The sequence below is a fragment of the Vicia villosa genome, unplaced genomic scaffold (assembly GCF_029867415.1).
Source record: "Vicia villosa cultivar HV-30 ecotype Madison, WI unplaced genomic scaffold, Vvil1.0 ctg.000177F_1_1, whole genome shotgun sequence".
Taxonomy (NCBI): Eukaryota; Viridiplantae; Streptophyta; class Magnoliopsida; order Fabales; family Fabaceae; genus Vicia; species Vicia villosa.
Window position 1 is genome coordinate 81,491 of NW_026705051.1, and position 25,410 is coordinate 106,900.

At 32.7% G+C, this 25,410-nt stretch overlaps 1 protein-coding gene across 1 annotated transcript; it reads left to right on the forward strand.

The window, feature by feature from the left end:
* The first annotated feature begins 2,480 nt into the window (after positions 1-2,480).
* On the forward strand, positions 2,481-10,996 carry LOC131625006 (uncharacterized). Its single transcript, XM_058895918.1, has 9 exons — positions 2,481-2,708; positions 6,054-6,125; positions 6,798-6,887; positions 7,443-7,485; positions 8,684-8,790; positions 9,570-9,665; positions 10,095-10,285; positions 10,389-10,458; positions 10,599-10,996. The coding sequence occupies exons 1-9, from the start codon at positions 2,511-2,513 to the stop codon at positions 10,707-10,709; spliced, it is 978 nt and encodes a 325-aa protein (XP_058751901.1). The 5' UTR covers positions 2,481-2,510; the 3' UTR covers positions 10,710-10,996.
* Positions 10,997-25,410: the final 14,414 nt, after the last annotated feature.

The window sequence follows — 25,410 nt, forward strand, 5'->3', positions numbered from 1 at the left end:
ATTGTAGTCATCTTTCACTCAAAAGATAAGTTTTTTCAAAAAGTTGTATTCATCCTAGAGTATAAACATATATTATTGAAGATTAAAATTTAATCAAAATTTTAATTTTTTCAAAAAGTTATATTTCAAAAATAATTTTTATGAAAATCTATTTGAAATATTTTCAAAAGTGATTTTTTGAAATTTTGATATCCAATTTTTTTTTCATAAAAAGATAAAATACCTAAAATCACATTTTAAGAATAACTATTCAAACAAAGTTTTCATTTGAAACTTTTATAAAAAATTTATTTGTAAACTTTTTTTTTTCACAAAGTTATGTGACACTATAAAAAACATTTTTAAAAAAAGCCAAAACAAAATGGCCTATATTATAAGTAAAAAAAGCTTATCTACCTGACCATCCAAATTGACAAATATAATATAAATATTATTGTCAATAAAAGTGTACACTAATGAAAATTAATAACTACTCCTTTTATTCTATATTGTAAGTAAATTTTATTTTTTATAATTTTAAATACATTAATTATAGTATTCTTATGAGACGAAGGAAGTATCTTATTTGTGAATTCTATCTATTGAAGTTTCAAAGTTAAATTAAAATCAATCAAAACTAAAAATTAGAGCTAGATTTAACTATTTTGATTCTTTAATTCAAACGTGTCTTTAGTTAATTTATTTTTTAAATTCATCTTGTTTTTTAGTTTATAAAATTATTTAAAAAATATTTATAATTTCAATACATTTAAGTATTATATTAAATTATTAATCAATAATGCCCACACATTATAACAATTCTCTTCCAAGTCTTCTCAATCTTATTAAAAACATCTCATGTTAAATTTTTTTTAATTTTAAACTAAGAATTTAATGGAAATACACCGACGGTGTAAAGTAATTTTACACCGCCAGTAAATTATAACCGTCAGATTTTAAATTATGTTTGACTTTTATTTTATTTATATATAAAATAATAATTATGAATGGTTGAGATGAGCTGATAGTGTAAAACTTTTTACATTTATCGTGCATAACCATTAATCCCTTAAATTAATTATATTTAAACAAAAATTTAATTATATTTTGATTTTTTTATTTTATTCGATTTTTTTATTTTATTTGATTTACGAAATTAATCATCTTATTTTAAATTCAAACAATTTTAATTTCTTCTTATAATTTTACACTTGAAATTATGGACGCGTCAATTTTAAATGACGTGTCACTTATAATAATTCACGTCATTTTTTTAGTACAAAAGAGTGAAAGAAAAACTAATCAAAATTGTTTAAATTTAAAATATAAAGATTAATTTTATAAACCAATTGAAATAGAAAAATTAAATTATAATTAAACCAAAAAATGATTATGTCATATAGACGATTTGAGGTGGTTACTAATACTATTATGTCATATAGTACATTCCCCATACTTACTATTAGAAAAAAATATACTCGAATTCAAATCCATTCTCGTGTGGACACCGATGCTTGTATCCGTATCCTATAGGTACCTTAATACTCATATTTGTTTATATGAATTTCAAACAAAATTTGAAATTATGATGTTATTTGAGGTTTTTAATAACATTTTAAAAAAGACTATTTTTGAGTTAAGAAATTAACAAATATATATATATATATATATATATATATATATATATATATATATATATATATATATATATTCAAATGCGTACAAGTTTAATAGCGAAGTATTTAATAAAATTGATAATATAATTAAAAATAAAACTATATAAATATGCATTATGTGACTATGAGGTAGAATGAGTATTAAGATACTCGTATCTGCTCTCATACATGCTAATTTTAGTGGTAATTGTTCATATTTACACTCATACCCATTTTGCGGATTTTTATCATATCTATTATGAATAATTTTTGCAAACAACTATCAGAGATGTGTCAAATTACTATCCCTAGTTACTATAAACCAACATCAATATTTATAGTATTTCAAACATTCATATATTCTATTAAATTCAATAAATTAAATTTATTTTAATAATAAAATCAACATATAAATATTGTTATTTTAGTAGATACAGATAAATGAATATTTACCCAATATAATAATATGCATTCTTTTTGACTAATAATATGCATTCTTTTTGACTAAAATCACACTATTCCTTTTTAATGTATTTTTTTTTAAAATTCTTTTTTATTTTCATTTATAAAATTTAAAATAGCACTAATTTTAATTTTGTCAGATTTTTTCCTAATAATTTATTGTAAATTAAAGAAAAAAGATTAAATAAAATAATAAATAATTAAAATATTATAAATATAAAAATGAAATAGTAAAAATGAAATATTTAAAAATAATAAAAATTATTATTTTTCTTCATAAATGTAAAAAGTCAAAAATAATAATTAAAAAAAATAAACTGTAGGAGTATATATATAAATATAAATATTTATGATAAAGAAATAAATAATAGTTCTGTATAAGAATAGTGCGAAAACGTGAAAATCATTTGCCAGATGTCGAGTTTGCCCCATTATCTGTCTATGAACTCTGCATTCGGTGTTGGTGGTGCTACTGCTCTTTCTCATTCTTCCGTTGCTAACTCTCAATCTCCCGCCGGTAACCGGGATCGGAGCATGGCTTCTTCTGAACAACTCGTTCTCGAACTCAGTACCCCAGAGCTTCGTGAAAATGCTCTTCTCGAACTCTCTAAGGTATCATCATCAAAGCCTTTTTCCCTTTCATTTCATTTTCGTTGTTGATTTCTCGTTTCAATGTGAGATTAGGGTTTGTTGTTTGTTATGGATTGGAACTGTTTTGGTTTTCATTCTATGTTAGTTAATTGTTGTGATATGATATTGTGACACTCTTTATCTGGATTCTATGTATTTTATGCTGGTAACTGCAGAGACTAATCTCTCGAGTCGTAGAAGAGCATAATGTTTTAATTTTTTATTTAGTTGTTCTTGTTATAAGTTTTGAATTATACTTATTTTTTTTTAAGTTAATGATTATTGATTTAGTTTTTGCTATGAATTTATGATGAGATCAATTTGGGGGATGAGAATTGGTTGTGATGGCTTTGATTTGTGGATTATTGATTGTTCCTTTGTTGAAGTTAAGGTTGCGTGGGAGATGTAATCAATGTTTGTTCTGATTCACTCGTCTGACTCTCATATTAGTCGCGGGGAGTGTGTCTGTGGTTTAGTTAAACCTAATCTATTATGATTCAGTTTTTGAACTAGGCTTTTTTGTTGTTTAGTTAAACCTACTTTATTCTGAATTCTGATTTGGCATTCTTGATATCTCGAAGGATATACTAGAGATGTCCAGCCGCGAGGCTGAGTGTGTGTTAAAAACTACAGATTTTCAAAATGTGTTATGTTTCTAGAAAAGTGTGTGTGTTAAAAACTACAGATTTTCAAAATGTGTTATGTTTCTAGAAAGGTGTGTGTGTTAAAAACTACAGATTTTCAAAATGTGTTATGTTTCTAGAAAGGTGTGTGTGTTAAAAACTACAGATTTTCAAAATGTGTTATGTTTCTAGAAAGGTGTGTGTGTTAAAAACTACAGATTTTCAAAGTGTGTTATGTTTCTTGAAAGGTGTGTGTTCAAAACTACAGATTTTCAAAATGTGTTATGTTTCTAGAAAGGTGTGTGTTTTAAAAATACAAGGTGAGGCTTAGGTCGCCTTTGAAAAACTATGGGCAAGTTACTTATCACAATCAAAATCAGCCAGTTTACTTCACTAACTATGTCAAACATTGCCAATTGACATAGAACTTTAAACAAAGTTAGTGAGTACACGTGGTTGATTTTAATTTTTTGTGGGATAACCTACCTGCAGATTTTCAAAGGCAACCTAGAATTTTTCAAAATACAAAAAATATCCAGTCTCAGGCACAGAAAGGGTGTGTAAAAAACTATAGACGTGGTGTGTACAAAATTATAGATGTTCAGCCTGCGTGTTGGAAGCGTGTTCAAATGCATGGGGTTCCATGCACATTTACCAATCTGCTATTTTTTGCATTCTTTATTGTCCATACTTTTGTGATCTTGAGCTGGATCTGGATTGCCAAAGTCGGAAAACCTATATCTTAAAGAAAAATAGATAGAAATAGAAAAAAAATAAAAGTTGTTGCAAAAACTGGTATTCGATACCTTTTTTCTTCTTCCATGTAAGACACATGGATAACCAGCAACAAAACACGATAGTATAGTGACGTTACACTAATATGCTGTGTTGTGTTTTCATGGATGAGATAAAGCGAGCGGGTAAGGTAAGAAACCTAAACAGAAAATATCGACTGTCCACAAAAGTGACATGCCGAGCTTTTCTGGTCCCTGGCTATGAATGGTGCTTCTGGTGGCAGTGTTACCCCTAATCAGGGTACCATTGCCCAGGGTTCAACCGCTGTGGGGAATGGAACGATGCCCTCTGCTGCCGTACGACCCGTCCTTAAACTTCGCAACCCAAACCACCTTGAAAGTTCACTTCTTGAGCTCTGCAAGGTTACTGTTTTTATTTATTTATTTTAGAATCCCAGATTAGAGTTCAGATGATATGGATTGAGAACAAATTTGAAACTCTTCTCGAACTCTCTACAGTATCATCATCACAAATAATTTTTCCTGAAAATCTCCGTTTCGTTGCTCATTTCTCGTTTCGATATGTGATTAGGGCTTTTTGTTTGTTATGGATTGGAACTGTTTTGGTTTTTGTATAGGTTAGTTAATTGTTTTGATATGATATTGTGACTCTCTTTATCTGTATCGTATCTTTTTAAAATGCATGGAGTTCCATGCACGTTTACTTTACGCCCTTTTTTGTCCATACTTTTGTGATATTATGCTGGATTTGGATTGCCGAAGTTGGAAAACCTACATCTCAAAGAAAATAGATGGAAATGGAAAAAAAATAAACAGTTGTTGCAAAAACTGGTATTCGATACTTTATTTTTCTTCTTCCATGCAAGACACATGGATAGCCAGCAAGAAAACATGACAGTATAGTGACGTTACATTAAATTGCCGTGTTGTGTTTTCAAGGATTAGATAACGCGAGTGGGTAGGTAAGAAACCTAAACAGAAGATATCAACTGTCCACAAAAGTGACATGCCGAGCTTTTCTGGTCCCTGGCTGTGAATGGTGCTTCTAGTGGCAGTGTTACCCCTATTCGGGGTACCATTGCCCAGGGTTCAACCACTGCGGAGAATGGAACGATGCCCTCTATTGCCGTACAACTCGTCCTTAAACTTCGCAACCCAAACCACCTTGAAAATTCACTTCTTGAGCTCTGCAAGGTTACTGTTTTTCTTTTTATTTTAGAATCCCATATTAGAGTTCAGATGATATGGGTTGAGAACAAAATTGAAACTCTTCATTTGTTTTTATCTGTTTTTGGTTTCAAAGAGTTAGCGGCAAGACTCTCACAAACACAATGTTGTGAAGAGGGTTTTTTCAGGTTCAAACCCACATTTAACTCATTAGATGTTCCCACGACCTTTTACTTACCATCTCAACTGCATTTATGGGATTGTTTTAAATTTTTTTGTTAATGTGCCGTTAGGTTGTTATTTAATTAATTTATTGTTGCAGATATGGATTGAAACTTTGTTCTAGCCTTCAAATGTTTGTTATTGTGAAGATATGGCATTGACATCATGTTTACGTGTTTCTTGTTATGATGTTTGCTTCTGTGTTGGACCAATTTGACTTTTATGTTTTTCTGTTTTGTGTATTTTTTGAAGCTCTGTTTCCCCGGTTTGTTATAATTTTGTTTGAGTAAAGTATGATCAATTCTGCACGAGTTTTCCCTTTTGAGTGAGAATCTGTTTCAATGGCTTTGGTTTGTGCATTATTTCTTCCTTTTGTTGAATTTGGGGTTATCTCCGAGATGTAACATTGTTTGTTAACGAATTGATGCTCTTTTACAATTTAATTTTAAAATTCGTGATAAAAGACACTTATTTAATTATAACATAATGATTTGATGTTTTCTGTCTTTAATATTGCTACTGCACTCAAGGGTATCTCATTTTTGTTTTATGTATTGCAGAAGAGAGAGCAATTTCAAGATCTTGCTCCCTTGCTATGGAATTCATTTGGCACTATTGCAGCACTTTTGCAGGTATGCTATGTTACTTGCACTATATATTCCTTGTCTCTAGTGTTTGGCTTATTTTGCTATAACCTTTCGTATGAATCTGTAATCAATAGAAGCCCCTAGTCTCTAAGCAAAACCCTGCCCTGTTGCTTTGAATTTTTGAGTAGCGGCAAAATTAGTTATAGCATTAGCATTTTGGAGGTTGGTTCCTCTTCTATTTACCATTGACTACATAAATATTTACTTCTTTGGTTTTTAATATATTTGGGCCTACATATTTCTCTATTCCCCCCCCTTTTTCTTCGTTTTGGTCCGTTATATATTTTGCTAACCTGTTGTTATACTTGGTTTCAACCATTTTAAAACTCTAAATATGAAAATTGGCCATCATACCTGATCCCGTAATGCATCTTAAAATAAGTTTATATTAAAATATTATAGTCTCCGCATTCTCTGCAAACTGCACTTAGTTTCTCCACATTTATTTTAGTTTTATATTTTGGTACCTCTGCCTGCCCTGTATATGGCCTTTCAGTTTCTCCTCCCCACTCTTTTGTATTTTTCATTTTTTTTTACATTAATATCCTTGAAAAAACTTATATCTCATTTCATTTTTGAAGCATTGGATTTTCTTAGTTTTGTTTTCCAAACTCAGGTGTCTTCCACTTACTAGGATTTGATGTTGTTTTATTTCAGGAAATAGTGTCGATATACCCAGTTCTATCACCACCCAATCTCACTCCTGCACAATCAAATCGAGTGTGCAATGCCCTTGCTCTTCTTCAGGTTAGAAAAGTTTGTTTACCTCATTTGTTGTATTTGTTTGTGAATAGCTTGATTATATTATTACTCGTATCTTAAGTCACCGGACTATGAAATTTGGACTTTTATTTCATGCTTTTAGTAAATACATTTTAGTTGAATGTCAAGGAGGCATTGCACATAAAAAGCATACACACCAAAGTTGTTACTTGTTAGTAAAGTTTCAAGAAGCCATAACACATGAAAAGCCTAACACTTGTTAGAACGGTGTATGTGTGTGCTATGGAATATTACACAATATATTGTGCACAGTAGCTTATTTGTATCCGACCATTCCACCTGTTTGCTTCTCAAGATAGGAGAAAAGAAAAGAAGACAGTCATGTGTGAAGTGTTATTTCAGTTACTTAAATCTTAAGTTCAAATAATCAATTGATTAGGAAACGTACCAGCCATAAATATTATACTTTTTGTGGCGTCTTTTTGTTTTGTTATCTTATCTTTATTTGAGACATATTATAAAGAAAATGATAACAATGACGCCCCTAAGTTTTTTTTTTCTTCTCTTATTTTCTTACAGTGCGTAGCATCTCACCCGGATACAAGGATGCTATTCCTCAACGGTAATATTACTTTCCTCATTCATCCAATGGACTTGGAATTTCTGAATTTTTTTATCATCTATATGCATCAAATGTTCTGATAATAGTTGGACCAACACGTCCATGAAAAATTTTTGTGGCATTTTTTATTGCTGAAATGCTTTGGGAAATGGTGTTGGCTTCTCTAGATTTGGTTGATGGCATTTCCATATAAGTAATACCAGAGTAGTCAATAGCAGCTAATAGCAGCTAATAGCGGCGCTATCCCACTCTAGTGGAGCAGAGGCCAACCTCTATGGCAAGAGCCTTAGAGGTGCAGAACACTATAGCGACCACTATAGGGTAAATAGCGGGATAACGGAGCAGAGTGGGTCCCCGCCTGGAGTGGTTTCTGGCCCACTATCCTTTTCCCCTTTAAAAAATTGAAACTACCCATTAAATCTACAATGTTTTAAGGGTAATTTTGTGTTTTTGAATCAAATTTGAGTTGAGGCTCAACCTTAACCTTCCTTTGTAGTCGTATATGCACTACAAGAGTCTCGTGTGCTTTGATTTATGACTATTTTATGAGTTGAGTTGTTTGTTTAATTTTACATTAAATATTTGTTTATAATTATTATTCGTAATTTATCCAAAAAATGATCAAATAGGGTTGTCATCCGCTATACGCTATCCCGCTATCCCACTTTTGGGGTCAGTTGCTCCGTGCCACTATCTGGGAATGACTATTCTGAGTAATATAACTCAAGTAAAAAGAGTGCATATGGTTGAAGGATTTGATGGGATTCTCTGCTTAAGGTCATGCATCTAACAAGTAGCTTCCATGAGTAAAAATGAGCGTGCTAATAAACTTTAAATGCAACTCACATGCCCTTGGCTATTGCCTTTCTAAGTTCTAACCTTAGGACTTGCCATTTTGCTAGAACTGTCCCCTATTATTTAAAGGTTACCACATTTGATTCTCTTTTTCTGGACATACTCGTATCTTTTCTTTGTTGTTTTTGAATTTTTCTTACCTCCGATGTCTTAAACAATTTTAAACCGGCAAAACCAGAAGCATTTGGAAATTGTATGGTACAATACTTTTCCGTTTTATATTGAATATAAGGAGAATGCTTTGACTCCACATGATCCATTGTTTTTATTAGTTAAAGATAGTTCATAAGTGTGTGTTGTATTCATATAATGAACTTTTTCACTTGCTTTTTCTTTTCTTCAGCTCATATTCCATTGTATCTGTACCCCTTCCTGAACACCACAAGTAAGTCAAGACCTTTTGAGTACTTGAGGCTGACTAGTCTTGGTGTCATTGGTGCATTAGTGAAGGTACTTCTTCCTTACTCATTCTGATGTTAGGTGCAAATAACTTCATGATGGACTACATTTCATACAACTTTTTACTTCAGTTTTTTTAACCAGTTCATAAAATCCTTGGCACAGATTTTTTCAATGGAATGAAAGTCCAACTTGTATGATGAGTTTAGAAGTAGAACTATGGCCAGAGAACAAATTATAAGTCTCCAACTATTTCTATTCCACTACAAAAACAAAGAAGCCGCTAAGTAGGGTTGGCTACATGGACCAAACTACACCATAATGTTCTATAAAATATATGTTTTTATCCAACTCGTTAATCCCAAGATCTTTCTTAATAGTTTTTTTATGTCTTCCGCTACTTCTAGTTGTTTGACTCTCCTCCATTTGATCTACTCTTCTTACTACAAAATCTACAAGTCTTCTCTCTACATGTCCAAACCACCAAAGTCTTTTTTCCACCATTTTTCTACTATAGATGCTACCCCAACACTCTCTAATATTGTCATTTCTAATCTTATCCCGTCTTGTCTTACCACACATCCAACACAACATTCTCATCTTTGCTACACTTAGTTTATTTTTGTGTTGGTTTTTTACAGCCCAGCATTATGTTTCATACACCATTGCGGTCTTTAAAAACACCCGAGGCCATTTTTTTTAATTATTATTATTATTATTATTATTATTATTATTATTATTATTATTATTATTAATTTTGGTCGTCAGTATATCATCTATGCTTGTGTTTTTCAATTCTAACAACTTAGTCTGAATTTTTTGTTTACCAGGTCGATGATACCGAGGTTATTAGTTTTCTGCTTTCTACTGAAATAATTCCACTATGCCTGCGCACTATGGAAATGGGGAGTGAGCTCTCCAAAACAGTTGAGTTTACTGATTCTTGATTGTCAGTTTTGAGCTAATTCATGCAAACACAGTATTTTTCTTGCAAATCAGACTTGTTTACAATTTCCTTCCAAATGTTTTAGCCACAATTTTCCTGTCTATGTTTGATTCACATGTATGTTTGCATGTGAGGTTGTGTTTTATTTTTTACCTATATTATTGCTGTATTGGATATACATATAATGAATCTGCTTATGCTTTCATGGATTGGTCATTAGGATAAACTATTGAATATAATTCTTGGTAATTAGGATAAACTATTGAATATAATTCTGGGTAATTAGGATAAACTCTTGATCTTTTGTTGTATAGATTTTAAGCCATCTGGTCTGGTTTCCCTTATTACTGTCATATAATATAATGATAAAATTGAGCATGATAGTCTAATGAAGGCTCTGCTGCAACAGGTTGCAACATTTATTGTTCAAAAGATTCTGTTAGATGACGTGGGCTTGGACTACATCTGTACTACTGCTGAGCGTTTCTTTGCAGTAGGTCGAGTTCTTGGAAATATGGTGGCAGCTCTTGCTGAGCAACCATCATCTCGTCTGCTGAAGCATATCATTCGATGCTATCTTCGCCTGTCAGATAACCCAAGGTTTGTTAGTAGGATTTCAACCTCATACTAGTTCCACGCCCTTTCCTTTCCTTCCAAGTCTCAAATGCCATCTTCAATCAAACTCCTGGTCTTATTAAAACAGGGCTTGTGATGCACTAAGAAGCTGTCTTCCAGACATGTTAAGAGACGCTACTTTCAGCAGCTGCCTACGTGTAAGTCCTTGTTGTGATTAGTTCATTCCGTTACTCAAATTTGTAACGTTAGAGCTAGATTTTCTATTTATCATCATCTGGAAAGGTTTTTCAAGCTTCTAATTTGGTTACACTGCTTGGTCTTGGTTTTATGTATTCAGGAGGACCCCACAACTAGGAAGTGGCTGCAACAATTGCTGCACAATGTTGGAGGGAATCGGGTTCCCGCACTTCAAGGTGGAGGAGGTTTTGATCATCTAATGGTGAATTGAGTATAAGCTGTTATAGTTCTTATATCGTAATATTGTTGGAATTTGGTGAACTTATTGATGCACCGGAAGATGATTTGTGTTTGTAAAATAAGTTTATTACCCAAGGAGGTGATTCTTTTCACCTTCATGAACAAGTACACTCCACTTTTTGGGGGGAGTATGTACAGTTTCATATAAAATAATTCAAGTTTAAGATACATAATTGGGAAATGCCTTTTATGTTTAAGGATTATGCAAACACCATTTTCATTTTGAGATAATAAAACCATTCCGAGGGTTGTTTGTCATTGCTTATTTAGTTAGTCAATTTCAGTAGTAATTTTATATTCTCATGATAGAACTCTTCCGTAAGTTAGTTTTTGCAACATTTCCATGGTGTGTGGCAAATTGTGTGCTTTGCTAATGGCGACAAAAGTCCCTAAGATGGATTGTGACATTTGTGAAGCACACGTGACTTGTTAAGATTAAACCATCATTGTTAAAGAAATTTGCTGACGTGGTAAGTGTGATGAACAGCAGGGGTGGAAATAGGCAATGTCGATAACAGTGGCTTTACAGGCTTATATATATATATATATATATATATATATATATATATATATATATATATATATATATATATATATATATATATATATATATATTAAATAGAAAAGACTTAAGTTTTTTAATAAGTCTATATAGTTAAAAAAGACTAGGCCTCTGCCCCTAAAAAACCCTTTTAAGTCTATTAGGCCGACATATTTAAATAAATATGAATAACTTTTTATTATCATTATGTTATGTTACTTTCAATTAAGATACATAAATAATATTTGATTATCTTGAAGACATTGTGAAAATAAGACGAAAACACATGATGAACATTATTTCAATGAGTTCTCTTAAACAAATAGTCTCAAGAACATATGCTAATATATAAGTTAAAATAAGTCAACACAAACAAATTTTTAATCTTTTGCTTTTTTAGTTAGTTAGTCTATTTAAAAACAAATTTTTAGTCTCTTGTTTTTTTAGTTAGTTAGTCTATTTAAACATTATTTTAATTGCTTATTTATATATGTCTAAAACAAATGGGCGTTTATGTAGGCTAACAGGCTAACAAAACATTCGAAAAGGTCCGGCTTAGGCATAAAATTAAGCCTACGACAGGCTACATGTCAAACTTAGATTTCAATTTTTTTGACAGGCTCAAGTTTGACAAAGTCTAACTCGACTCAGCTTATTTTTACCCTAATGGACAGAAATAAATTAAATTTTGAAGTTTCAAACTGAGCATAATAGTTGGGGTTGCTCTTAGCACCCTTATCGATGCTCCTCCACCCCTGTTAAAATTCAAATTCACGATTGTCTGAAGTGACTGGAGATGCATCTCTAGACGCATATTTATACACATGTTATAACATTTTATAAGTGAAACATCTCTATTTTTTTTCAAAAAATTTGCCCGGAGGTATTTACTGAATTCGAAAAATGTACTGTTAATACACATCTGTTATGAATAAAGATTAAAGTGGATGTCCATCCTTATTCTTCTTTTTCATCTTCCTATTCCCCATTAATATATGTGACTTTCAATCTCACTTGGATCCTATAAATAAGGCTCACATTGTGATGTAAATGATACTTTTGGAAGAAGATAATACAATATTAGTTTCTCCATTCTCTTCCTCTCTTTGATCTCTCTATTATTTTAGTTAGTTTTATAACACGTTATCAGCACGAAGCTCTACCAAACTTGAAAAAAATTGAAGCCCTAACTGTTAGAGGTAATATTAGTTAATTATTTTATTATTTTACTTTCTCATTATCCATGTTGAATTTTGATATTATATCTTATTAAATTATCAATAATCTCTAAAGGATTACAAAACAACGTGTTTGTTATATAGTTCCTGAAGAACTTAACAAATATCCATTAAAGATAGTATTAAGTTTGTTATATAGTTCTTGAAGAACATATCAAATATCCTAGAAGGATAATATTGAGTTTGATATATAATTCCTGAAGAATTATAAAAAAAAAATGGTGATTGTGATTGAGTTCCTGAAGAACTACACACAAAAAAAAAAACTTTTTATCACTACAAATATCATTTGTGATATATAATTCCCGAAGAGTTAAAGTTTTAAAATAATGATTTCTCACACCTTAAAATATTTTATCTATAATATTAGAAGAATTTCATCATGATATTAATGAATCCCAGAAGGATTGCATCTATACTAATAACATACCCCTGAAGGATTGCACAAAGAATAATTTTTCTTGACCGTTGTTTATGAAAATAGTTAGTGATGTGATATTTGTAGAACTAAAGATTAATATTAAACTATCTCCAAATTATTATTCAAAGATTGTGTTTATCAATAATTGATGAATTCCAGAAGAATTCAACGTTCAATCATCTTTAAAAGATCGCATCTATAATATTATTGAATCCCAGAAGGATTTCATAATTTTTTTTTGTATCGATCTAAAAATTTATAATTTGTAATATGCTCATAAAAAGATTGTCATTCCAGAAGAATAACACAAATAATTTTAACGTATCCCGACAGGATAGTTATATGTTTTTCGATCATTATTATAACAAATTATTTATATAGTTAATGAAGAACTTATCAAGCATCCCTGAAGGATAGTAAATCAAATTAATTATATGACGATATAATTTTAGTGATATAATATTGTTTGATTAAATATGCTTAATTTTATAAGGGGTGATTGTTTGATAATTATATGATAATATGTTCATATGAATGTGTTTGATCAAAGTGTTTAATAATGAGATACTATTATATTGGTTTTGAATTATATTGGAGGTATTGAATATCTTTATATTACACAAATGAATTTGGACGTAAACTGTATAATAGAAAAGCTATCGGCTTTTCCCTCGGGCTTGTACTACACTTATATTAGTACAATTTAAGCGCATGTCATTGTAAACCAGTAGTTTACAAATTACACTTAAAAGTGTCGTTGGTAAAATCGGTTGGATCATCTCAGATATAATATGATGCGGATAATTTGTATTGAAGAACCTGAAGTTTCTTCAATCCAGTCAATTTTTTTGTGTTTCTAAAGGAAAATAAAAATTTGAGAAATTGCGTTTTTATGACATTAACTGTTGCATCGACTAAAATATCATGCATATGTCTCTACTCACAACCAGAAGTTTGTGAAATTATTTTCTCACTTAATTAGACTAAGATCTTATTTTCTGGATTTTTTTTATAGAAATTCCTGTATAAGTATCACATATATTATTAAAATTGATATTGAATATCATGTAACACATGTTCATAAAAAGAAAATGGACCCGAAGATCCATTCTTTAGACGTCTAAAGTTAATTATATGGTTGATACTTATGAGATCATCAATTCTAAATTATATATTCGAAACACCCAAACTATGATATTAAGATATTTATTCGCATTAAGCCAACAAGATACTATATCTTAGTCCTCCCTAATTTATTCTAATATTTCTCATCTTAGTGAACATTTGGATGTGTTGTGTATATTCCAATTGCTCCAATATAATACATTAAGATGAGTCATGAAAGAATATTGGAAAAATATAATTAATATGACTCTCAATTTTGAGGATATAATTTGAGAAAATAATCAAATACTTGATTGCAGCCCAGTAGGCTGATTATCACTTGATAAATTAATTTTCCCAATATTAGGGGGAGGGAAATGAACAGCTGAAATCATGAACAAGAAGTTCAAATGAACAAGTTAAAATAAACTATTGTCTTGATCCTCGTACAAATCAATATGAACCAAAAGTTCAAAATATTATTCATTTGCAAAGTTTATGAAATAAATTATCAGCTGATAATACTCCACTCAAAGTAGATTCTCCTATTGGATAATATAATATTGCAAATGAGATGTTGCGGCGCCTGAAGCGTGGTATGAAAGTCGGTTTCAATGTTAAAAGTCCTCTACTAAGAAAATAAACTAAAGATGACCCAAGTGAGGATATGAAAATACTAAGAGCACTTTTACCTAATTTAATTTTCAGTTCCAGAAGAACAAATCAAGTACTTGAAATATGAAATAAAGAGATCTCGATAAATTATGTCATGGATGAAATGGAATGGAACCGAAATTGAGATAACCAAATAAAGTCAATATTGACAATGTCTTTGTATACAATATAGCGCTAAAAATGATCAATGATAACGAGGATCATGAGTCAAAGTCTATTAAAGATTGTAGACTAAGTGAGAATTGGTCAAAATAAATATATTCAATTGAAGAAGAATTAAACTCACTTTACAAGTAACTCACTTTTGGACCTGTAGTCCGAACACCTCAAGGTGTGAAACTAATGTGATATAAATGAGTTTTTGTGAAAAAGGAAAATAAGAATGATATAAAGTTTGATTTATTGCTCAATGATTTTCACAAATACCTAAGATTGATTTTGATTAAACATATTCACCTGTAGTGGATTCAATCGATTTTTGATAATTAATTAGCCTTGTAACACATGAAGGGCTTAATTTGAACATGATGGTTGTAATGACATCTTATTCATATGGTTCACTTAATAGTGACATTTACATGAAACTCCCTGAAGGGTTCAATATACCAGAGGCACGTAATTATGGATCTCGAGAAAACTACTACATCAAATTGAACAAGTCTCTGTATGAGCTGAAAGAATATGGATGCATGTGGTATAATCGCCTCAGTGAATATTTACTAAATGATGAATATACTAATAACTCAATTTGTCCTTGTATTTTCATAAAATGATGTAGAAAAGAATTTGCACTACTAGTTATCTATGTGATGACATACATATTATTGGAACTCCTGAAGATCTTCCAAAAGCTATAAATTGCTTAAATAAAGAGTTTGAGATGAAGAACCTAGAAAAGACAAAATATGTATAGGTTTGCAAATTGAGCATGTGGACAAAAGAATATTTGTACATCAAGAAGGCTATATAGAAAAATGTTGAAATGATTATATATGGACAAATGTCACATGTTGCCTACTCAAATATGGTTGTTAGATCATTAGATGTGGAGAAAGATCTTTTTAGGCCTCGAGAAAAGGATAAAAAATTGTTTGGTCCTGAAGTACCATATCTTAGTGAAATTGGAGCACTAATGTACCTTGCTAATTATACATGTCTCGATATATCATTTGTGGTTAATCTATTACCAAGATACAATTATTCGCTTACATGAAGACATTTGAATGGAGTCAAACATATACTTTGTTATCTTAGAGATGTTGGTTACTTGTTAGATTCTCACAATAGTAAATCAGAAACAGGTTATTTGTTTACATGTAATGGTACAACCATTTCATGGAGATCTATGAAACAACTTATGGCAACAACTTCATCAAATCCTGCATAACTATTAGCACTACATGAAGTCACTTCCAAGAAGAAATTTTAAGCAACTGCTACAAATAATATCGTCTCACATGTAAATGTCTGCACGAGGGGGAGAAATACATATGTTTTGCACTCTTTTTTCCTTCACCATGGTTTTTTCCCATTGGGTTTTCCTGGTAAGGTTTTTAACGAGGCAATTCACATTCAAAGGATATTGTACTCTTTTTCCTTCACTAGAATTTTTCCCACTGGGTTTTTCTAGTAAGTTTTTAACGAGGCATATCCTTAATGGACATCCAAGGGGGAGTGTTATGAATAAAGATTAAAGTGGATGTCCATCCTTATTCTTCTTTTTCATCTTCCTATTCCCCATTAATATATGTGACTTTCAATCTCACTTGGATCCTATAAATAAGGCTCACATTGTGATGTAAATGATACTTTTGGAAGAAGATAATACAATATTAGTTTCTCCATTCTCTTCCTCTCTTTGATCTCTCTATTATTTTAGTTAGTTTTATAACACCTTGATTTTCTTTATTCTAGTGAATATATTCCATACTATATGCTCCTGTATGTTACCATCAAACCATTATCCTTTGAAAAAACAAATAGAATCATAAAATTTTCATCCGACACAAAAAAATCATATATTTTAATAATCCAAAACTATTTCTCTAATAGCCAAATCAATTTCCAGAAAAAAAAAACACATAAATTAAGAGCATGTAATTCAATGAATAAATAATTTAGATCTGATACAATTTTTGAAAAAGATGGAGTAAGGATTAATTTAATTGTGATTGTAAAACTAGCCAACTCAGTAATTCAATGATATGATAAAATTGAATTTGATTCATAAAATTGAGAAGAATGAATGAAATCCATTATGTTTTAACATTTTATGGAAATATATTTCTCGGTTATTTTAAAGATGTTTCTTCGGACAATTTTTTTGGATAAAATAGAAGTATTTCACTTGCAACGTGTTGGTGTGATTTTAAGTGTGTTTGGAGATGTATCTCAGAATAAAAAAAAAAAAGACATTTTTAAATTTTTTAGGGTATAGGTTGTACCCATAAGGATGGAAAGAGTAATAGTTTGATTCAATAGGCTTGGATTGCCATTCCTTAAGTTTTTTTTAATCTTGATAGGGCCTTAATATTAAGTTAGTCTTGAAACTCTATTTATTCAACATCTTTTCAGCAACTTTTCTTGCATAGAAATATTATCTCTGAAAATTCCCCTGGCAGTTACTTATCTATTCCTTAATACAACATTAATATTATCGGTGAAAATTCATCAAGCTACATTAATACATCTTTTAGCTTTGACTTTGAAGGTGTTATTGGTATAAATGTGATCTTCATTACTTGGTTAAAGGTGATACAAAGTGTATATATACAAAGCATAAGGTGCACGATAGTTATGATAGGATACATGCGTGCTACCATAACTAACCTAAACAAACTGTAACTACTTGCTAACTAACTAAGCTAACTAGAGAGACAAGTTAGTTATCATTATTTTGTTCATGGTTCAATATCCCTAACAAGTTGGAGGATAGATATTGATCATCCCCAACTTGGATAGTAGATCATGAAAAGGGTGAGGCAAGAGTATTTTAGTGAAAAAGTCAGCCAGCTGATCTTTGGAAGTAACAGGTAAAAGTTTGAACACTTGAGCTTGGAGTTTTTCACGAACAATGTGACAATTAATCTCCAAATGCTTGGTGCATTCGTGAAAGACAGGGTTAGCAACAATGTGTATGGCATTCAAGTTGTCACAATACAAAACCGATTGCCTAGAGGTGTGGAGATGGAGATCACGAAGAAGATAAATCAACCATTTCATTTCACAAGTGGCTACTTCTAGGGCATGGTATTTAGCCTCAAACAAGGAGAGAGACACTATAGGTTACTTCTTTGTGCGCCATAAGAGAAGAGACTTGCCAATGAAGAAACGTTGGCCTGATATGGAACACCGTGTATCTGCACAACCGGCCCAGTCTGCATTCGAAAAACCAATTAACTGAGTATGAGATTGTCTTGGAAAGAATAAACCACGAGTGGGACATCCTTTGAGATATCGAATGACTCGTGTAGCTGCCTTGTGATGAGTGATGATGGGATTGGTGAGGTATTGACTCAGTTGTTGTGTAATAAAGGTAATGTCGGGTCTTGTAGCTGTGAGATAAAGCAGACGGTCAGCCAAACGCCTATCTGCATATATATCATGATATGATGGGCCATTATCATGGTGTAGCTTGATGGTTGGATTAGAAAATATGGACACAAGCTTTGAGCCAAGATATCCTATGTAAAATATAAGATCAAGACAATATTTGCGTTGGCAAACTCCCGTTTCCGTTGGAAGAGAGAAACAGGGATAAGTTGGCATAATCCAATTTATCTGGAAACAAGATTAGGTTGATAAGCCAACAAGCATACATGGCTTTTTACTGGTAGAAGTCTGAAAACCAGCAATCGAGGAAGCAAAAATGCATGCCATATGTCTTCAATGGTGGTGTTCTTCTCTTTCATAGCATCTTCAAGTGAAGCAGTGAACCAAGATGGACCGTGAGTTCGACTAGCGAATGGAGCCATCAAAGGAGTGAAAGTATGACATGACGAAAACATTAGGGTGTATTGGGTAAGAGAAGCTTGCAAATTTGTATCCTCATCAGCAAGAGTCAACCGAAGGAGTCTGTTACCTTTGATTTTTCTATCCTTTATATCTGGACTATTTTCATCAACTTGTCCACGTGTTGACAAAGAAGGTTCGAAAGTGGCATTAAGCCACAATTGAAGGAGCCAATAAGGTCCAGACATGAGCAAGTTAGTTCTAGGTTTATAGATTTTTATTTTCTCACTTGCAAATCCTAAACTCTCATATAAACTTTCTAAGAGAAGTTCACTTAAGCATATTTTTCGACCAACATGCAATTGGTTAGCAAGTGTCAGAAACCTCTTTACAACTTGCAAGGATTTACAATAAAAGACGAACTTAGATAACCATAGACCTAAGAATTCTATATGTTCTGTATCAGAGATAGTTTCTTCTTGAGTATGATATAGACTGATATAGGAACTGAAAGAAACACTCTTGACGGTGAATCCGATTAAATTTTCACTATCCTGATAAGGGTCAAAGGTTTCTCCTATTGGAGGAAGTCCAGAAATGGCAGCTATGTCGAAAAGTGTGGGAGTTATCATTCCACATGGGAGGTGGAAAGTGTCATATGTATTGTCCCAATAGTACAAGCTAGATAACAACAAAGGTTGACAATAACCAAATCCTAGTTTTGACATTTGAATCAGAATGAAGATGCCTAATTCTTTCCAAAGTGAAGCTTTTTGGGTTTCAACTTTATCTAGACAAGATAAATATGATTTATCTGAAGATGAACAAGAGTGAAATGGCCAAAAGTTGTCTGTGATATAGTCCAGTTGGAAAGCTTCCCTCGTTTCCCTGTTGGAATCACCAGATTGTCGGGTTGAACATTTTTTCTTGGAAGAATTGATTTTGTTCACTATGGATTTTGTGTCAAAGTGACATGGGAAAACTTTTACGCATTTTTCCAGATGACCTTTTGGGGATAACGTCCTAAAAACCCTAATGTACTTTCAGAAAGAAGAGATGAAATCATTACCTGATAAGCCATGATAACTCTTTGTTCTTTCGTAAGTTTTGGGGGTGTGATGTTCTCCCGATTTCTAGTAGTCACGATCTTGCTTGTTGGAGTAGTGTGAAGATCGGAACTCTTTGAGGAGCCAATGTCTGTGGTTTGCTTTAATTTCTTTGGTTGCTTATCAGAAGGCATTGTAATTTTTAGGGTTTGTTCTGAAAAAAGGGTTTCTGAAAAAGAGTTGCAGAGATTGTGAGGAAGAAGGAAGGTTGAAGATAAAATTGCATAAAAAGAGAAGTTTGAGGTAATGATGGGTTTTTTATAGAGTCAGCTTGTGAAGAGTAGGTTATACTTGTCATAAGTATTGGGTTACGTGCCAGCCGTTTTAAAGGACAACTGTAAAATGACTATTTAGTCTCTTCGGAAGTTGGAAGTTATGATGAATAATAATTGCACGCACGTCTCGATGAGACGTTTTGAGAAGGTAAACCACGATTGATTTACAAGAAATGCCTATCTCTGCATGAATTCGAAATAGCCATTTATTGGGGGCAATTTGTTAGCTGAAGATTTCGACTAAAGGATTGTGATACCTTGAAGTATTGGATTATGATGAAGAAATAGTTCTCGTAGAGCTATTTAAGATTTTTTCTCTTTGGAAGAAGTGTTATTCGACCAAGAGTAGTTTTTGTAATATTTACAAGTATCCTTCGACGGAAGCGCTAACATGATCGAAATGCTAAAGCGGGAAGATTTGAATTTCAAATGGAACGGTTTTGTTTAGCGGACGCGTGGGAACATCTGAAACAAAGTGAGCGTTCAAAATATCGAACGTGGCAAAGATCTATGTAGAGACCGTTATAATCGAAATAGTATAAATAGGAGTGCTATTGTTTAGATTGATATGTTTGAATCAATATACAAAAATTCACAAAAATACTTGAAGTACCAGCGTGAGAGAAAAGAGTCTTTGCTGAAACAATGTATGTGTGAAGAACATCATATTTACATTTCATGTTATTTGTTTAGTGCAAAGTTATATTTTAAGTCGAAGTTTATGTTATTTATGCATTCACTTTATTTCGTTTTGAAGTCATTTACTTATTGCAATTTACATTAGAAAGTTGTATATATTCACAAACTAGAGAAATTATTGAACATGAATCGAATCTCTAAAACACTAATCGAATCTAGTCGATCCTGCGAGTAACCAGATTGTTTAAACACTTTGGAAGACTAGCAGTTGTTTGTCAGAAATCACTGGTAAACACACTCATTATGAACTCTAAAACTCATTTGGACGTTGGAGTGCCAACTTTGCAGGTCCACCCCGTGTTGTCGTACCAGAGATGAACATCACCGTTTCAAAAGTCCTACATCATCGATGAAATCTTGAAAACATCTTTAGTCTCAATCCAGCAGTAAGAGTTTGAAATCTTGAAAACATCTTTTCAATGTCTTCATCATCCTCCATCTTGAAGGCTTCATACTTCTGGATTAAAGCTAGAGCTTTAGTCTCCTTGACTTGAGCATTTCCTTCATGAGTCATTTTCAAGGACTCATATATGTCATAGGCCGTTTCCCTGTTAGATATCTTCTCATACTCAGCATGAGAGATAGCATTCAGCAAAACAGTTCTGCATTTATGATGATTCCTGAAAAGCTTCTTTTGATCATCATTCATTTCTTGCCTTGACAGCTTTGCGCCACTGGCATTTACTGGATGTTTGTAACCATCCATCAGAAGATCCCATAGATCACCATCTAGACTCAGAAAGTAACTTTCCAGTTTATCTTTCCAGTATTCAAAGTTTTCACCATCAAATACCGGCGGTCTAGTATAACCATTGTTACCGTTGTATTGCTCAGCAGAGCCAGATGTAGATGCAGGTGTAGGTGTAGACTTTTCACTTTCATCAACCATCTTTTACTGAAGCGTTTTTCTCTTCCTGAATCTTTTCTAAACACGGTTAAGTGCTTGCACCTTAGAACCGGCGCTCTGATGCCAATTGAAGGATAGAAAAACACTTAGAAAGGGGGGGTTTGAATAAGTGTAGCTTTAAAAACTTGACAGATAAAAATAAATTGCACAGTTATTTTTATCCTGGTTCGTTGTTAACTAAACTACTCCAGTCCACCCCCGCAGAGATGATTTACCTCAACTGAGGATTTAATCCACTAATCGCACGGATTACAATGGTTCTCCACTTAGTCCGCAACTAAGTCTTCCAGAGTCTTCTGATGACACACTGATCACTCCAGGAACAACTGCTTAGATACCCTCTAAGACTTTTCTAGAGTCTACTGATCAACACGATCACTCTAGTTACAACTTGCTTAGTTCACTCCTAAGACTTCCTAGAGTATTCTGATCCACACGATCACTCTAGTTACTTACAACTTAATGTAATTCTAAGAGTATTACAAATGCTTCTTAAAAGCGATAATCACAACTGTGATATTTCTCTTAATCGTTTAAGCTTAATCTCACTAATATATTACAACAGCAATGTAGTGAGCTTTGATGAAGATGAAGATTCTGAGCTTTGAATTTGAACAGCGTTTCAGCAAGTTAATATGCGTTGTTTTTATGTTCAGGATCGTTAACCTTGCTTCTCATCAGAACTTCATATTTATAGGCGTTGGAGAAGATGACCGTTGAATGCATTTAATGCTTTGCGTGTTCCGTACAGCATCGCATTTAATGTTATACGCTTTTGTCAACTACCTCGAGCCTTGTTCACGCTGTGTCTACTGACGTAGCCTTTAATAGCTTTTAACGTTCCTTTTGTCAGTCAGCGTAGCTTGCCACTTGTACTTCCTTCTGATATGATGTTTGTGAATACAACGTTTGAATATCATCAGAGTCAAACAGCTTGGTGCATAGCATCTTCTGATCTTCTGACCGTGAAGTGCTTCTGTGCGTGATACCATCTTCTGAGCTTCAGTGCTTCTGATCTCATGTTCTTCTGATGCTTCCATAGACCCATGTTCTGATTCTGCTTCGACCATCTTCTGATGTCTTGCCAGACCATGTTCTGATGTTGCATGCTGAACCCTTTGAGACAAAGCTTCTGAGCGCTGAATTATGCGTACTCTTTATATATATTTCCTGAAAGGGAAATTGCATTGGATTAGAGTACCATATTATCTTAAGCAAAATTCATATTATTGTTATCATCAAAACTAAGATAATTGATCAGAACAAATCTTGTTCTAACAATCTCCCCCTTTTTGATGATGACAAAAACATATATAAATGATATGAATTTGCGATCAGAAAGAACAGTCGGCAAAAGACAAATTACACAGCTATAGCATAAGCATATGAATATGTCTCCCCCTGAGATTAACAATCTCCCCCTGAGATAAATAATCTCCCCCTGAAATAAATACTCGAAGAACTTTAATAAAAGACTTCCCTGATTATTTCGGTAGAGACGATCATATAAGCTTTTGTCTTCAGAGAATTCATAGCTTCTGACTTCTGCTTCCATAGGACAGCTTCAGAACTAGAATTTCCTTAGATCCCTAGAACAGTCACAGCTTCTGATTCCTGCTTCCATCTAGGACAGCTTCAGAACTTGAATTTCTTTGATCTTCTGAACATTCACAGCTTCTGATTTCTGCTTCCATTCAGGACAGCTTCAGAACTTGAATTTCTTTGATCTTCTGAACATTCACAGCTTCTGATTTCTGCTTCCATTCAGGACAGCTTCAGAACTTGAGTTTTCTGGATCTTTAGAACATTCGCAGCTTCTGATTCCTGCTTCCCTCGGATAGCTTCAGAGCTTTGAATTTCTACCAACATCACTTCATGCTAGATTTGTATCAGAACATTGTTGAATGTACCAGAGCATCATCTGAGCATCTCTACATCCTGAAATGTTACAGAACAAAAACTAAACGACAAAAGTCAGCATGAACGAGTTAGAACATAAAGTGTATGTTTGAACACATTATATGAATCAGAGCCATATAGGCTGAAATAATGTATCAGAGCAAATAATGTATCAGAGCCATAACATTATATGTATCAGAGCAAATAGAATTTTGTCAGAACAAATAGACAAATATAGATCAAATTCTATTATCAGTGCTTCTGATTCATTCTTCTTTCTTGCTTCTGATTTCTGAAGCTTGATAGCACTCAGCTTGCTTCAGTTTCCATGGTTTTGCTTCTTGTGTTTGCTTTGAAGATTTTCTTCACTTCTTTATACCTGCAAAACACTTAAACCGAATAGAACTTGCAGTTCTTGTTAGTGAATGTGTGGGAGCTTTACCCAGCAACTGATAGATTTAATCAAATCATTTATCATTTATCTTTCTCCCCCTTTTTGTCATAACATCAAAAAGCAATATTTCAAAAGAATTAGATGCAAAAAAAACGACAAATAGAGTCACTGGAATGTAAAACAAATTTTTCATTGATAATCAAAAAGGATTACAAGAAGTTGTTTAACAAGATGAGAAACATTCCTAGCAAATACATAAAAAGTCATCCCAAGAGGAAATGACTACAAAAATTAAAAACAGCACCCTAGCAGGACACGCTCGGTGTCAACCCATCAAGAATCCCTGTGGACTCTTGTCTTCCAGACTGGAACCTCCACTGTAGGAGAGATCCAAGTGACCAAAGAGGAAGAGAGGGACAGTTCACAGACAGAGAGCTAATGTTGCAAATGGGGCTTTCCCTCAACATAGAAGTTAAGAATATCATTCTTAACCTCCTCCCATAACTCAAGAAAGTCTTCTGTCTTTGGGTGAAAGTTGATAACAACATCAAAGAAGAGGTCTGACTTGAGAGGTATTAGGAGAGCCATCCCGAGATATGCAGAGATCTGTCGCCTTTGAGTCATAGATCTTCAACAGGCTAAGGGTGAACGCTAGGTTTGAGCAAGGATTTTTTTTTTTTTTTTAAAAAAATGTTTTGAGCAAGAGACGAAAACGGAAGAGAGAGAGAGAAAAAACTTGATGAGGAGTGCAAAGAGATAGGGAAAGAGAAGCGTTTGAAGAGTATTTAAAAAAAAACGAATGAAGAAAATCATTTAATGTTACGTGACGTGAGGAGAGATAATAAAGACAAATGAGGTGACTAGCACAGTTACCTATGGTCGGTGTCCCTTCAACTGCACGCACGTTTATCCATGAATAGTAACGACAGGTTTACCATCCCGAGATAAAAACGTAACAGCTGTTTTGCTTTAAAAGAGGTTCTGAATCAACTTAGACAATGAAACGTTAGTAATAACCGAATCATAATTTCTAAAAGATTTCAATCAGAACTTCTGATATATAAAAAATAATCCATTTTCATTTCAGAAGTTACTCATACATAAGAACTTCTCATCTTCTCATTCTGGGCATAAATCCATACTGATGTTCTTCAGAATGAACTTAAACCTATCTTCAGCCAGGGGTTTTGTAAAGATATCAGCCCATTGATGGTCTGTATCAACAAAGTTTAAAGATATAACACCCTTCTGAACATAGTCCCTTATGAAATGATGTTTTATCTCAATATGTTTAGCTTTTGAATGAAGAATAGGGTTCTTAGATAAACATATAGCAGAAGTATTATCACAGAATATAGGAATGTTACTCTCAAATATCTGATAATCTTCTAACTGACTCTTCATCCAGAGCATCTGTGTGCTACAACCAGCAGCAGCGACATATTCTGCTTCTGTTGTTGAT